A 17,290-nucleotide genomic window follows, 5' to 3' on the forward strand; every position below is an offset into this window, starting at 1 on the left:
AATAATATAACCTAATTTGTTTCACTTATATAATATACAATATTATATATTAATTCTAAAGGATTAGAATACAAATATTATAACAAGGTAATGTTTAAATGTTAATTCAATTCAAATATATTTATTATGTAATCTCAGACATGAATCTAATTAGCATTAACAAAACAATCCTTATTCTCAGTGAATAAAGATGACTTATTAAGCGAAGAGATTGAAAAAATATTGCATAACCACCAAATAGGTGGCTGTGCAGTAAGTATGTTATGTAAATTGACATTTAAAAAGGAAAAAAGGAAATTGTATCTCTATTACTTAAACGTCTGTTTCCATGGTGAATCATCGATTCGTCGCTCGGTTGAGAAATTCTTGTGTGCATGGAGTTGTCTGAACTTACTCACAGACTCGTTTTTGGAACCAGTATACGGTATACCCTCGAGTTAGCAAGGTTTGGGTTAATTAACCGAGAGTTCAAGGTATACGTGACAGTAAGTTAACCATGCTTTCTGGAATACCCCACTGGTCTTTGGCAGGTCTCAATATGGGAAATATCGATGGCACTCAGATAGTAATGTTCAAATGTGTTGATAGAACAAAAAAAAGATTCAAGATTCAAAGATTCGTTCTAGATTCAACATTATGTGTTGTTCAGATGATGTATGACCATTGACAAATTTTACCAATTTACTCATGGAGCCAAATTGAGTTCCCTGTATCTCTGTAAATTATTGGGTCTTTAAAATTAGGAAAACAAAAGTAACTTTTTTTAAGATTTAAAGACTAAACGCATATTAAGGTAGTCTGTATTCAAAATATGTTACAGGCATGCAAATTATGAATAAAAAAACACAATAAGTGCTTTTGTCCATTTTTTCCCAATGCAATATTGCTACAGTCAAAAGATTTACCTAATATAACTTCTCTGTGTGAAAATAAAATAATGAAATACTGATCTTTCTTAAACAATTTAGCACCCCTTTGAATACAAAATATTGAATTACTATTAAATATACATCCATTACATTGATTCATTTCTTTTTTTTCTTAATTTATGTTTGTCTTTCTTTAGAAACAAAATGAACAAAAAAAAAAAAAAAAATGGAGCCTGGAAAGTTTCTGAAATTTGGTTGATTTTGATACAGAATGACCTAAATGTGTTTGTCTGAGAACCTTTTACACATACTTAACTACAGACACTGAAATGACACTGTGTGGTGCATTAGGCCTACAAATATGTTGAGTTTCCCCCTATTTTCCTATAAAGAACCACGATTATCCCTTATTTTCTTTTCCAGAAGTTAGCAACATTGTCTGTTAAAGGCCTATTTTATATTTAACTACATATAGCATCAGAGGAAAATCCTGCTGACTTCTCTTTCCTTATTCACGTGTATCTATTTTCATGAGTGTGTGTTCATTTCTCTGACAGCAAGTATGTATGGGATAAAACAGGCTTGTTGTGTTGAAAAGGAAGTGGCCGCCTGTGGTGGTGTGTATACTTGGCTCTGATAAGAGGACTCGTTTGGCACCTCTCAGAACAACAGGAATAGACCAGTTACCCAAAACATCCCTCAGCTGATGGATGTCAGCAGAACTCAACCTCAACTCTACTCAACCCGAACCCAAACCTACAGAAATGCACAACTATAAAAGCTGAGTGAAGCAGGTGCGTGTGCTGTATCAACCTTGCACAATAATTCTTTAAATTAGAAGAATGTAACATTTAAAATTGTTAATAGTGTGTAGAGTAAAATGTACACTACCATTCAAAAGTTTGGGTTGGTAAGTTTTTTCAGCAAGAATGCATTAAATTGATTGTAACAGTAAATACAATGTTACAAAAAATAAATGCTGTTCTTTTGAACTTTCTAATTCTATTAAAAAATAACAACAATAATATTTAAGCAGCAAAACTTTTTGACATTGATAAGAAATATTTCTTAAGAAGCAAATCAGCACATGAAAATGATTTCTGAAGGATCATGTGACACTGAAGACTGATGATGCTGAACATTCAGCTTTACTATCACATGAATAAATTACATTTTTTTAAAGTATATTAAATTAGAAAGCATATATTTTAAATTGTAATACTACGTTACAATATAACTGTTTTACAGATGTTTTGATCAAATAAATGCAGCCTTTTTGACAATATGGGAAAATTGTTTGAATGGTACTGTATACAAACAAAAAAAACAGCAATTTAATTTCAATATAATTAATGTCCCAGTCAATGGGGCTTTATTTCTTATTTAACTAAAACAATATCACATTTAATTCTTGTCATTTTTCCAGTAGCTCAGATCTGAACAGTGATTATGAAATGAGATGAACAGAATCCTAAACATTAGTACAAAATCAGAGTGATTAACATTCACATTCTTTAATGTCACAGACAACCATGTTTAAACCATTTTCTTGTCTGCACTTCTCTATATAACACATCATCTGTAGCTGTTTATGCATTGTAGAACTGTACCTGGTGTTTGATACATTATGTGATGTACATGCAGTTTTTTGTGTGATTTAGTGTTGGGCTAAATCAGTGTTCTGAACACAGCCTGCACTAATAAAAATTTCAGCAAGTCCCCACTTTATGGCAATGAGTTTCCTGCCGCTCCTCTCAAATCATGTGGTTGTTCACACGACAGAGGTCCAGCTAGTCAGTCTACAGCGGCCCACTAACAGCCTGTCTTAAAGCGAGAGAGAATTACAGACTATTTCCCGTCCTTTGAAGTGTCCATTGACTTGTTCCGCTCCAGCTGTGTTATGAAGGACAATTATTGTTGAGATTTTACTTTGCTGTCATGAACTCATCTTATCGTCCTTTTTGACTGTGTTCTGAAGTACATTCATCTAGTCTGAAACATCTGACTGCACATTTTATGCAATATTTAATTGTTGCAATCTATGCCATATTTGCTTAATATTATAATGATTTGATTATGTAATATTTGTTGTGATGCTGTGTATTTATCATTTATTGTGTCATTTTTGGATATCAGGATGCTATGTGTTCTAGTGATGCTGTATTTTGTTTACTTTAAGGTTCAGTAAAACGCTTCGCATGGCTTGACAGTGGTCTGTTATTTGCATGTTTCTCATTCCGGCTCCTTCTTCTACGGTGGGGCCGGGCACTGGCGACCCAGGATGACACAGTCAGACCAAAGCGGATCAGAACCAGTCCCAGACAGGACATGTCTTTGGCCACTGCGATTTCAGAGAAGAGGGCATGATCTCGGGGTAGATTGATGGAGCTGTCGCTGGTCTCTAAGTCCCGGACAACAGCTAGAATCTCCTGACGGTCTGTCTGATGCACCATCCCACGCACATTCAACACAGCAGAGATATGTCTTCTCCTGGGGAAGGACAGAATGACGGTGAGAGGGCGTAATGGTTCATGTTTCGTGTTTTATAATCTGAAAAGCATACATCACTCTCTCCGCTTTTGAACAGAACAAGAAATATATTATTTGTAGCTGAAAACAAACTATATGAACCTAGGTAAAGAGTCAGTTAAATTATAGAGCTCACAAGATAAATAATCAAATAAAGATATACTACAAGTAAAACAAAAATAAAGCAGCTACAAGTGCAATGTAGGTTGTACAAGTACAACCAGTATTATTTCTAACTATTACAGTATTTATTCATATTTTAATAGTTTTAACAGGTTTAGTATTTCAGTACTTATGTAGTACTTTAGTACAACAACCTTATTTCAGTTTGTTACTAAAGCAACATGTTTCAGTTTTTCATCTAATATTTTATTTTATTTATACATTGCAAAAAATATTGCCTGATAAAAATGGAACAGATATGAATCAGTTTGACTTGGATCATGTTGTATTGTCAGTAGTTTTCAACAAATTCACATTTTTTTAAAGAATCATTCATACAAATTAGATTCCATTATTTAGATAAAGAAAAAAAAAGAAACTTTAAGATATACAATATAGAAAGATGATAATATTCATCATCTTTCTAAATCTTTTTATTATTAAAAATTGAATTATTTCAGGGAAAGATCATTTGAGTAATACGGTCCAAATGTTTCTTTGTAATGATCCCTTGACAGTGCTCATGGCTCAAAAAGCCAATTCCGAGTCAGCGCTCTATACAAAGATGGCATGTCCTGCTTATAGATAACAATGTGACAGTGTTATCTGTGGCAAACTTTAACATAGACAGACAGTAAAAAAACAGGAAACTACACTAAGCGCACAAAGAGAAGTTAAGTAGCCTCCACTTTTTTGGCTTTTGATCTTTAGTTGGTGTGTGTGTGTGTGTTTGATTGGAGTGTGGCACCAGTCAGTCTCCTGTGACCTGGCAGGAACAGGAAGTACTCCACAGCCACTTCCTGTCTGCTGAGGAGGGTCGTGCGTCAGCAAGCAGGAGCACTGCCAGCCAGTGACTGAGCACACACACACACACATTTCTCTTTATCCAAACAAAAACATGACTAAAGTGGGGTCACATCTCACCCATTCCCCTGTTTACTGCCTGCTGTTCCCTCCCATCCACATAAAGGAAAGTTGGCACTGAGATGGAGCACCACGGTAACTATTTTCAGTCAGACATTCTTAGAATGACCTCAGGAAACAGAGAGGTGTTGTGAAAAATAGTTCTTAAGGAAATAAGAGGGGATTTTTCAAGAATGAAAGCACTTTAAGACGACAGAGTTCAGGTTCTACCCTTCCGCAGGTCTAAAAGTGTTCAGCAAAATTGTATTAATGCAACTGTAAACTGACAAAGTTACATATAAAGTACAGTGTCCTAGTAAAAATACTTCCGGTTTTATGCTAAAATATAAAATCTACATCCGGTTCTACATTCGGCTTCAGTTTTATAGCAGTTTTTAAACAACACTTTTTCCGGTCATCAAATTTCATTGGTCATGTAGTTTTCTAAAGGGTCATTCACACAGTATGCGTTTTTACTAGACAGATGTGTTTGACCATTGTGTTCACACCTTTTGCAGTATCCTGTGCATGACAGCGCTCAAATTAAAAGTATAGTTCAACTTTTCAACAACGTATCCCTGTTTGCACATTGGATATCGTGAGTGGATTTGTCTGAAGCAAGGAGCGGGTTTATGAAAGTCAGAAAAGCTGTATTTTCTTTCACTCCACATTTATTTTGAGCGGATTTATGTCAATAGTGAGGACATGGAAATCCCGAACTGAGTTAGGGCTGATTGGAAAGTGAGAATGTGAGAACCTAACCATACACTTGGCAAATCTTGGTATCCCTGCTGGTGCTTAAACCCTATGCAGTTTCATCACGGGCCTCTGAATATGTTTTTTATGCTCCTGCCCTGGCGGTCTTACCGTATATCTGGAAATTCCTTCACCAAAAGCCCAACTTCCATCTGAATAGAGGGTGTGTCCTCCAATGCTATGATGTCAGCCAGGTGAACAATCACACTGTCCAACCAGGAGGAAGTTGACTCCTGAGAAAAAAAGAAAGAGTGAGGACATCATTTTTATTAACAAATTTTGGTGTTGGCATTTTTCTGATCCGTACTGGCTTGCAACCAATCACAAATTATTTTATTCTATTAATTCTAGCCTTTTTTTAATCCTTAATGTTTATATACCTAACAGTACTCCAATGTTTGTGATGAAAAAATATTTATATTTTTTATTTTTCACGCTATAAATGTGTCTTTATACATTATATTTTGTGAAGAAGGTCCTTTGCATCCTATTTGGGTGTCATAGCGAAAACTGTAAGATAATATAAGGCATAATATGAAGGTTAGTAGCACTGACCAGATCTTTAAAAAGAGCCTTCAGCTGTTTGGCCTCATCCTGCAGACGGAAAGCCACTCTCTTCCTCATTTTGAGTGACGTACAGATGACCCGGCCCCTCATGATGGCACGAACATACTCAACTTGAACCCGCCTGTGCACCTCATTCACCAAAGCCTGTCAGCCAATCAGATAATCAATCAATCAACTGACCAACAAATCAATGAGTCTGTGAGCATGCGTGTGGGGATGTATGCATGTCATACCTGATATGGTGGGCAGTCCATTCTGCGGAACTTTTTAAAGTGCTGTTTTATGGTCATCTCAATGCTCTCATAGGCCTCGCTATTATCCAGCCACTTCCTCTTCACCAGCTTATCGAAGAATGGCTGGAATAATGCCAGAAAATCATCAATGAATGAAACATTTCTAGGACAGACGTAAACTGTATCTCTGTATCGTAAACTGTATCGTAAAATGTATCTCACCCTGATGTGTTCAAACAGTATGTCTGAAAGAACTCGCACTGACTGGTTAACAATTCGCTCCAGAGAGGATTGAGCTCGCTGGGAGAAGTCCTCGCTGCCAAGGGTGTCACACAAGCGACAGCGCTCCACAAAATTCCTACACAGTTTAAATTCATTAATTCATTAAATTCAAAAAAGGAATTTAAAGTAATCTAATTTTTTTATCCTGCTATTTCCTTGCATTATTCTTTCTATAGTATTTATATTCATTAATATATTTCAAAAAAGTGTTTTTATGTGCATTGATGCACTGATCATTTGAGTTATTTGTTTTAAAAACACACAATTATTAAAAAATAACTACATAGCATTCTTTTTAAACAAACACTGAATAGCGAGGATGCCAGATGTTTTTTTAATTATGCATTACATTTTGTTTTACAGTTGAAGGAAATGTCCTGACAGACATTTACCAGTACCTTTTCTGTTTTTCAATGGAGTTTTTCATTGTATTTTTAGTTTATTCTAGCATAGCAAGATACCTGCAGTTTTCTGAAGAACCTCCATTTTCAAAATATTAAATGAAGAAAATATACAATTCTAAAGTCTTTTTTTTTTCTTAAAAGAAGTCTTTTCTTCTTTTCTTTTCTTTTTTTCCCTCAAAAAACAAACAAAAACAACAACACACAAAACAAACTCCAGGGCGGGAGAGGCTTGAATAAACATATATGGTGAAAAAGATGAAAAACCTGAATGGTGGAACACAGTTGACAAGAGAGATGGTCCTGGACACATAACCATCCCCATGATCCCCAAACTCTGACTGCGTGTCATGGAACATCTCAACTTTTCTCTGGAAACTAAATACAACACAGACACAAAATCACACACACAAAAAAATTATTATATATATATATATATATATATATATATATATATATATATATATATATATATATATATATATATATATATATATATATATATATATATACATGTTCTTCCAAAACTATAAAACTTTTGTTCATCTTAGGAACACAAATGAATATATTTCTGTTCCTCCTTTGACGCAACTACTTTGAAGATTCAAAAGGTTCATAAAGAAATCATAAAACTAATCCATATGAATTTAGTCCAAAGTTTTTACATTTATGCTTTCATTCACCTTAATTTTATTCACCCTTTAAAATTTCTACTAAATATCCAAATAAATGTAATCACTAAACTAAATGAACTATATCAACTAAATTACTGATCTGCCTACATTTTCGCTATATAATAACTGAAATGAGCTAGATGACATAACTGTTTTCTCCAGAGTGGCTAGACAGCCGAATAATTTTCCTGTTAACAATCGGCATTGTAAAAAGTGCTATATAAATAAAGTTGACTTGACATAAACATTCATCAACCCACACACATGCATGACATGCAAGAACCAGTGAGGTTCATTCTAATGTTACGCACATATATCTATATAAATATTTTATAGATATTATTATTAAATATTATATAGATCAGTGGTTCATTGTGTTCATCTGTGATCGTGTCTTTTCAGAACATTTGGAGTAAACCGCTCAGTTCATATTGATTAGTTTTATGATCTCTTTATGAACATTTTTTTAAAGCGTCAAAGTGATATGTCAATGGAGGCACAGAGTTATCTCAGATTTCATTCAAAAGATCTTCATTTGTGTTCCGAAGATGAATGAAAGTCTTACAGGTTTGGGACAAGATTAGGGTGAGTAATTAATGACAGAATTTTCATTTTTATGTGAACTAACCCTTAAAAGACACAATTTTAAATTATTTTATAAAGATTTTCTGAAATAGCTTTAATTGTGTGGTGATGTTTTAACTGTAATGTATTCTAACATAAATAGTTTTAGGAGCTTTATGGAGTAAATATCATTTAAACATTTACATGATGAGATTAATTATATGAGTAGCCTACTTAAACGTATTTTCTTAAACATGATTCATAATTTTTGCCATGGCTCACTCATCATCAGCATCTTATGATCATACTCTCATATCCCCAGCTCACCTGTGCAGGAAATCTGCAAGTCCATTCAGGGTGCAGCGAGCAACACGAGCTCCTAGTGGCTGACTGACAGCTGTCGATCTGTCTAAATCTACCTTCAGCCTCTGAAACAGATAAAGACACACACATATATAAAAAGATATTCACAAACACCTTCTAAACACACACTCACATACACCAATATTGCCAAGAGTACAAAGTGGAAGGCATGCATACAGTCAGATCATAATCAATGCAGTAGGCTAATAGATGTTCACGAGGATTGTGGATATATTACCTGTATAACAGAACGGGCGAGGCCAGACTGATACTCTTCAATGTGCAGCGTCTGAGCCCATCGCTTTTCTTCATCATCCAAAACTTGTGAGAGCTCCATAGTCATCTTGTCCTGCACAAACACACACACACAAAGTGGATATTATTTTAACTCTTTGTTCCCAGAGATTAATAATTAATGCATAATTTGATTACTGATAATCAAGTGTTACCCAAACAGTTTCAACGCAGTCCTGTTCCAGACGGTCTATGACATCTTCAGGCAGGAGAGGATCTAACGCTTCACACACTATAGTGCCCATTGCTCCAACTGTAGCCAAGACGTCCCTATAGGGACACTCACAGTCAGAACCAGAGTATGGTTGTGTGTGTCCATATAGCGTGTCTAAGTTATAGTGTATTTGTGTTGTGCAGAGTTGGGGAACCAACAACTAGACAAGCTACTGCATGTATATACATTTTTTAAAAGTAGTTTGTCCCTACAAACAAAACAAAAAGCATTAAAAAAAGCAAAAGCAAGAGGACATATTCATTGATATATACATACATATATATATATATATATATATATATATATATATATATATATATATATATATATATATATATATATATATATATATATATATATATATATATATATATATATATATATATATATATATATATATACTACCCTATGATATAAGAGCTGTATATTTGCTGGCACTAAAACATGAATGAATCAGAATCAGACTTTTCAGTGCTACAAGGTCATTAACTGATTCACTATTCCAATAATAATATGTGGGTGTTAAGGGGGTTATTTATTGGTACTACTTTAATGTTTTTAATTTTTTTTTTGTCAAGCAGTGCCTTCTCATCAGAATAAAATACAATTTATTCCATTACTGAAATACATGATAATTATTTTACTTAATTCCAGCAATATTTACTCAACACATAAACTTCTCATATATTTCACTCGTCATACATTTAAGTCTTATGCAACAAATGAGAGAGATAGAGACCTGACCATTTAGCCTATTTAATTATTCTCTCATAACTCAGACATTATTAAAATAGCAGTGTACTGTTTGGTAACACTATACAGTTACTCATTAGGAAAAGTAGCTCTAAAGGATAAATTACTTAAAGTCACAATGAAATGGAGGAAGCGAATTCCATGGCATAGTGTGACATACATTAGAGCGTAATACATTTTTTAAAAATGTATAAAATGTAAGGCTTGGTCCTATCCATTGGGTGTTGACTTGATTTTGAGATGATTTTTAAGATTCAAAAATAGAGGCAGATGAACACAAGCTTGCAGGGACGAAATGATTTGAGAAGTCCTGCATACATCATCACATAGAACTCTGCAAATTTCTCCAGAAGGATCAGTTATGACATTCTGATAAAAAATGACAAGAACTGAAAATGGATAATTAAAAAAAAGGCATAAATCGTTCATAATAAGATCTATAGCAAGCGTTTAGAAATCAGATTGGGTGAGATTTCATTTTAAAACTAACTACTGTCATACTACTGAAAAAATTTAGTCAACTTGATAGTGTGGTTACTTTTAGTACACCAGACCATTTATTGTGTACAGTAATTCTCTCTGGTATTCAGTACCGGTGTTGTTCATTCTAATAAACAATGCAGCTGATATTAATAGACCTGAGCTCATTCTTCCACTGGGTCATTAAAACAAGAACCGTGTGGAATGTGATTGCAGGAAAGGTGTGTGAGAAAATAGAAAACACACCTCAGTGTCTATGTATGCATGTGCATATACCTGTTGTAAATGTTGTAGATCCAGTCAAGCAGTGAGTATGTATCTGTGATCTGAATTGGGCCACAAGTGATGGTCTTCAGTCTTTTGGCAACAGCCCTGTGATAACTCTGCATGTAGACCTGAAACACAGCAAACTCCTCGGGATAGACCGCCACCACATTCCGACGTGCCGCGTCCATGTCCTCCACCACCCTGCCCCTCAAACGCTCCAAGTACATGCCCATCTGCCCTGCGGCAATGCCCCCTGGTTGTGGAAGACACCAGTCAGCTGCCTCTCCCACAGCCTCCACCCACCTTTGACGCAGTCTCCTGGGACGCTTGGAGGGTCGAGAATGGTCTTGAGATTGGTCACTGGCTTGGGCGTTGGCCTGGGCCTCTTGTCGTAGGGCCCAAACCTTGTCAGCCTGCTCTTCCTGTTGAATGACCAGCACCACCAGGCCAAGCTGAGGCCCACTGCAGGGCTGACGTAGCGACTCCCTCACCACATCCCACATTTCTCTCTGAAGAGCCTCGTAAAGTAGCTCTACATCTTTCACTTTGCGCATCCCAGCGTCCCACATACTTGGGCCAGAATCCTCACTGCCTGAACCAGGCAACAGGGGGAGCCAGGGAGGTGAAGTGAGTGTGTGAGGAGTTATATTGCTGGGCGTGGTTGAAGTGGGTGTGGTTTGTGTTAAGAGGGAGGGGTCAAGCTCACACTCCCTCTCCAGCTCTTGGATGTGCGTGTCAGCAAGCAGCAGGTCTCTCTGATTGACTAATTGTAGGATCTCCAACACTGAGTGAGAAAGAGAGAGATTGAGTAATTAATTTTCATTTATGGCCATGTGTTTATTCGCTTGATGTGTTGTTATCTTTGGACAAGCCTGTGTATTGACACAGTTCCGATTTTTTCTCCTTGAGGCGAGCTTATCTGGTTGGGTCTTCTGTACAAAGAAAGTATGTCATTTCCTGTCTCTGTGAAAGTGTTTGTTAATTGGCCACTGACTCACAGGGACTTTTGGACCTAGTCACTTTTGATTAAAAGCAAGGTGTTATGGGTCAATCATGGAGACCTCTGACTGGCCCTCATTTATCAATCTTGCATAGAAACGGCCGTATATGTTGCCGTAAGATTATGCTTACACTCCTCTCACCGCCTGATTTATGAAGCTGAGCGTACCTCTGCAATCCAGGTGTACGCAATACTTGCCCTTGATAAATGCCGCGGCTGAAACCAATCGTCATTAGAATAACACGCCCCATATATTCAAGTCTATGCCTCCCCCATGCCCTCATTTTACGCCATGGATACACGGAAGACGGCAAAGAAGCGAAACTTCTCCGACGTGGAGATGGGGCGCATCTCAATCATCTCACTACTCCAATATTCAGGGCACTGATTAGAACATAAGTCAATGGGCTGACTCCCTGATCAGTGCCCTGACTACTGAACTAGTAAGATGATTGAGACGCGCCCATCAAGACCATCAGGGAAGTGGAAAAAAGCTAAATTGTTTTATTTGAGAGTTTAAAGAGTGGGATTAAAGGCACCCACAAAAACAAAATGTGGACCTAAATTAAGAGTACTGTTAATAGTGTGAGGGTTGAGAAGTGCACTCCAGCAGTTTAAATAGCTGTTTGGATGAGAAATTATCACAATGCATTATTTTACAGAACATGTTTTGAAACAATTAACATTTAATTTCGTATCACGGCACATGTAGGCTATTGGGGTGTACGATAGTGATGATGATGTGATGTGGAGTACCATTCATTCACATTAATCATTGCATGACAATTTGTAAGATTCTTCTTCTTATTATGATTTTTATTATTAATGACGCTTATTGTTATTTAGACGAAGAATGTCGTTATTATTTATTTTATTATTATTTAAAAGAAGAAGAATGTCATTTTTATTATTTTGTCAGTCTGAATTATTTTCAGTCCCAGTCCGTGCCCAGCTGCCGGGCCTAACCCTGAACTGTCAGGTAAAGCGGCACAGGCTCAACTGGAGGAATACATATGCCTACAAATCATGCTTGGTATCACACAAATTAAACATTGAAGTCCATGTTGCACAAAAATAAACACTAAAGTTTATAATTACTATGCTGTTGTTGTTGTTTTTACAGTGGGTCATGATGTAGCGTATCTTTGTCAGTGCGTTTGGTGGTGTTAGGAATTGTTTTTCATTTTCGCTCTAACTCAAAACGTGCGGACACCACCTCCTGAGCTAGCGTACGATTTGAGCGTGCCATACGCCAACATCCATATTGATAAATCTCAACGTCACCTTGGGTTTGGGTGTACGCTGGAAATTTGTTGTACGCACTTTTGATAAATGAGGGCCACTGTGAGCATAATAGTTACACTCTGTACGTTCTGTAAAATGTACAAGTAAGTACAGGTAAAAACACACAGTTGTACCTGACAGCGGCTCCCTGCGTTTGACGGGCTGTTCTTCTTCTACTAACTCTTGCTCCTCTTCCTGCATGCTGTGGTTTGTTAGCGAGTCCCCTCTGAGTTTGCTCAGACTGACCATGCGCAGGAATGAGGGACGCCTGCGATTGTCTTCATCGTTTTCAGTTGTCAGGTCACCCGTAGGTAGACTATCTCTGCGTTCACTTTCCTTACGACGGCCTGCAAACCTGAAGGTTAAAAACTGTGTTAAGAAACACTCCCATTACAACAACAGCTCTAGAAAACATCTAGTCTCAGAAATAATGATCGATATAACAGTTAGATATAAATATTATATTTTCATGACTGATCTGAAAAAACAATGGTGTGCAAACATTTTTACAATATTTAGAATCATGCATAAATATAACAACAAAAAGTATTACAATAAATATCCACTTTTAAGTAAGAAGAAATGCTTCCCATTTTTTGTTGTTGATGTCAAGGGCTTTTTTGGCACAAATAAAATAAACACACACACACACACACACACACACACATCTAAAAAAAACATTAAATACAAGTTCATATGTTACAAGTTTTTGCTTTGAATTTAGTTTGATAAACAATTGTAAAGACTAGTTGAGTATAATATGTACATCCTGAAACATGTCAAATTCTCACCTCAGTAAGGTCATGATTTCCTCAGAAGCTCGCCGATAGTTCTTTTTTTTCTTTCCTGAGGAGGGTGTTGCCGGGAGAGTTGCGCTCCGTAGTGAAGGAGTGGCACCCCACACATTTCTTCCGGTCAGACGCAGACCCTTGCCTAATTTGCCAAGGGTCTTCAGTGGTGATGAGCCACAGATTCGTTCCAGAGTTCCTCTCTTTTCTTTTGATCCTTCAGTGACCTTTGACCCTCCACGCTGCTCTGCATTTGCCTCGTTCTCTTGTGCTTCGCTCACCTGAGATGACCTTTGGTAGTCCTGTCCATTCATCCAGACCCCATCCTCTTCATTATTCCACCCTATGCCTGCCCACGCCCCTTCAAACGGATTCAGATCGGATGATGGCAGAATGAGTTCCCCATTGCTATGATTGCTCTTTAGGATGAGTTCTCCATTAGTTAGGTTACTCTTTTGGAGATCACCATTGGTGTGGTTACTCTTGAACCTCATGGGCAGCCTCTTGAGGATGGGCATTCTGGTACTGGTAACTAGAAGGCAAAATGGACATTGTAACATTGGTCAGAATTAAATGTCTTGTTTTCCGATTTCATTGAAATACCTTTCATTTGCAATATATTTTCTAAAGATCTCACATTACAGGTTTTCCAAACAGTTTGTCACACATCTGCAGAAATAACTAACTTTAAAAAGTTAGAACATTTTTGCTGATATTATGGTGGATATAGGTAAAGTTAGTACCAGGTGTGGTGGCATAGGTAAGTTTAAGGGTAGGGTTAGGTGTAGGGAAGTGTCAACAGTGTAATTATAAATGTAACTACAGAAATTAATTATTATAATGTAATGTAATTACATTCATGTAATTTTTTTAAAAAATGTAAGTACAATATAAAAATGTATATACACAATAAGTGCATTGTACCAAATGATTCATTAAAATGTTAGTACACTGTAGTTAAGGCCACCTAATATATATATGAATGTTTACATTTAAATTACATTTTACATTTAAAAGTTATACTTCATTCCAATTTGCAGGATTTTCTTGTACCCTACATGTCACTAAGCATGTCTATAGCCCATGTGTCCTGCTTAAAGGTAACCAGAGTTTAAACCTGTTTAAACCGCTTTCATCAGGTCAGTCTTAAATGACTTTGCCTTGTTGCATTCTCATTGTTTCTGTATTCCGGCGAGCGGAGTGCATTAACAGCATATGTATGTGTGTATGTGTGTGTTCTTTGAAGACGTTAGCAGTTTTTAAGTTCCTATAATGGAAGCTCCTATCCAGATGTGTCAGAATAGTTTCCTGTCCTCAGAGTTTCTCAGAACATACACACTCTTTACTCAAACACAAACGCTACACACACTCACTTTCTGCAAAGTCTCTTGGGATTAAGCAAGCATCTACTAACAAATTATACACAGTCTGTTTGTGTTTTGACATACACACACAATTACTATTATTTACATTTTTGGTTCTATTTTTGGTTTTTAACTACCCTTGTGAAGGCAAAAAATACCCCCCCCCCCCCCCCCATTTTAATAGGCTAGTGAAAAATATTTTGTCAGCCACAGATTTTAATTGATATTAAAAGTTAATTATTTAATTATTTATACCTGCTTGTGTGGGTTTTTTGCTTTTCTTTTGTCATAGTGTGATTTTTGGGCAATTGTATTAAATCTAATTAAGGTCCATACACGCTGTAACCAGGAATCGAACAGTGCACGAGGGTTAAGAATTCCTCATGCAATTTGAACAAAGCATCTTAAAATATATATTAAGAGAAAGAGGTGAAGACAGAGCAAGAGGGAAAGTGAGAGAGAGAGAGGGAGGAAGGGAGAGAGAGGAAGGTGCTGTTGTGTAGCACACAGTGACCCCTGCAATTGTGTTTCAGCATCCCTGCTTTGCATTATTTCTGAGCAAAGTTCCCCTGGTGTGGCTGCTAAAGATCTGGGCTGGGAACCAAAAGGTTCTAGGTTCAAACTCTTTAGTTTCATCAATCATGAGCCATCACCATTGTACACTCAAATAAGGCATGTGCGTCAGTTAAATGAGTACTTGCAACCCTCACCTAAATTAATCTGGCCAATTTGGTTATTTACTGTCTAGATTCCAGGTGGACCTTATGTCAGTATTTTTGTTCTTACATAATTTATGGGAACAGAAGGGAAAACATCACTTGTAAACATTGTTGTTTAGAACGGAAAGAGATATTTCTCTAATAATATGTGTTCAGAGATCAAACTAACATTAACAGACTAAAAAAATGCTTTTTGTTCAAGAATTGTAGAAACAGCACAGCAACAAAATCTAATTGTCTGGACCAGATCTTGATTACCTGGAAATTAATTTAAATGAATTGCTGAGTTTTATAAATATTAAAATGTGCTTGGCAAAGGATTTTGCTATGATTATTATTTTATCATCATAACCCCATGATTTTATATATATATATATATATATATATATATATATATATATATATATATATATATATATATATATATATATATATATATATATATATATATACATATATATATATATATATGTTTCTATAACATTATACAATCTTATACAAGCTTTTGTAACATAATACAGTGCCATTCAAAATTTTGGGGTCAGTAAGAATTTCTTTATGGAAACATATTAATAATTTTATTCAGCAAGGATGCATTCAATTGATCAAAAGTTGGAGTAAAGACATGTATGTTGCAAAAGCTTTCCAAATCAGATAAATACTGTTATTTTGTACTTTCTAATCATCAAAGAATCATAAAAAAACAACTGTTTTCAACATTGATAAATATACGTTTCTTGAGCAGCAAATCAGTATATTAGATAGATAAGAGTTTTGCTATCACATAATATATATATATATATATATATATATATATATATATATATATATATATATATATATATATATATATATATATATATATATATATATTCAAATAGAAAAGTTATTTTTAAATGATGGAAAAATCTTAAATTGAATCACTCAAATGTCTTAAATGCAACATCTGTATTTAGAAAGAAATTGGTAAAAACTAAATTTATGGATTTTATTGACTGGTATGAAACCAATGATAAAAATCCAAATATAGGTATTGAGAATAACACAAACATACAAGAAGGAATCATGTATCTCTTACCTTCTGCTGCAGTGGGTGGTCAGCTCAGGGCAAATCCATTCCAGTGTCTGTGCGAGTGATAGAGAGCCTATCAGTAAGAGAGGGGCAAAGTGTTCGTGTGTCTATCTCCAAGAGTTTGGGGCCTTGTATTGGAATGTTGGAGGCAGACGTTGAGTTTGCTATCAGATGATGATGCATTTTCCTGAGGAAAAAGAGACACCCTCCCTAAACAAAAAGACACACACAAGCTTACCTACACACGTAACATTTTATATACAGTACATACCCACACCAAATAACATGTAACACAAAGTACAACTTCAAATACGCAGACTAGTACACACACATCACAAATAAACTTGAGCACACATAAACATACAACCCTTGACAGATTTGTTTAAAAAAAATATATATCTACAGATGGTTTCAATGAGGTCTCAGATACATAGAGATGTTCAGTATAGTGTCACTAATGATCCTAAATTTAATAATCTTAAAAAGCTGACATACTGAAACATTTAAAGCTCTCCTATTAGAACAGCTGGAATAGGCTGTCCCAGTCATTCTCTCATGGTGTAAATGTATGACTGTTTAGCATTTTGTATCAATTATGTTTTAGTGCATAGAGCTCTTCTGGTTGAGTGTTGCAGATTAAAAAATAAAAATATGTGACCCATCTCAAATCTGTCCTTGTGCAAATCACTAAACCCTCAGGTGCTGATTTCATTAGGGTTGGGAATCACTGCAATAGTATTAATTTTGGATGC

The 17,290-nt window shown here is 35.8% G+C and overlaps 1 protein-coding gene across 1 annotated transcript; it reads right to left on the bottom strand.

Annotated features, from left to right (window-relative positions):
• Positions 1–1,101: 1,101 nt before the first annotated feature.
• exoc3l2a (exocyst complex component 3-like 2a) lies at positions 1,102–17,238 on the bottom strand. Its single transcript, XM_067438548.1, has 13 exons — positions 16,545–17,238; positions 13,387–13,915; positions 12,730–12,950; positions 10,321–11,095; positions 8,753–8,867; positions 8,542–8,652; positions 8,268–8,368; positions 6,970–7,080; positions 6,242–6,377; positions 6,020–6,142; positions 5,775–5,930; positions 5,331–5,452; positions 1,102–3,359 (listed from the first exon to the last, which is right to left on the bottom strand). The coding sequence occupies exons 2-13, from the start codon at positions 13,899–13,901 to the stop codon at positions 3,044–3,046; spliced, it is 2,802 nt and encodes a 933-aa protein (XP_067294649.1). The 5' UTR covers positions 13,902–13,915; positions 16,545–17,238; the 3' UTR covers positions 1,102–3,043.
• Positions 17,239–17,290: the final 52 nt, after the last annotated feature.

This window comes from Pseudorasbora parva, chromosome 3 (genome assembly GCF_024679245.1).
Source record: "Pseudorasbora parva isolate DD20220531a chromosome 3, ASM2467924v1, whole genome shotgun sequence".
In the NCBI taxonomy this organism is placed as follows: Eukaryota; Metazoa; Chordata; class Actinopteri; order Cypriniformes; family Gobionidae; genus Pseudorasbora; species Pseudorasbora parva.

Bases quoted from the DNA above. Each gene is read 5' to 3' on its own strand.
- exoc3l2a (XM_067438548.1), bottom strand. From the start codon at position 13,901: ATGCCCATCCTCAAGAGGCTGCCCATGAGGTTCAAGAGTAACCACACC. The intron at 8,653-8,752 runs GTAACACTTGAT...GTGTTTGTGCAG, and splicing joins ACTGCGTTGAAACTGTTTGG to GACAAGATGACTATGGAGCT. The intron at 6,143-6,241 runs GTGAGATACATT...GCATTATTCCAG, and splicing joins TACTGTTTGAACACATCAGG to CCATTCTTCGATAAGCTGGT.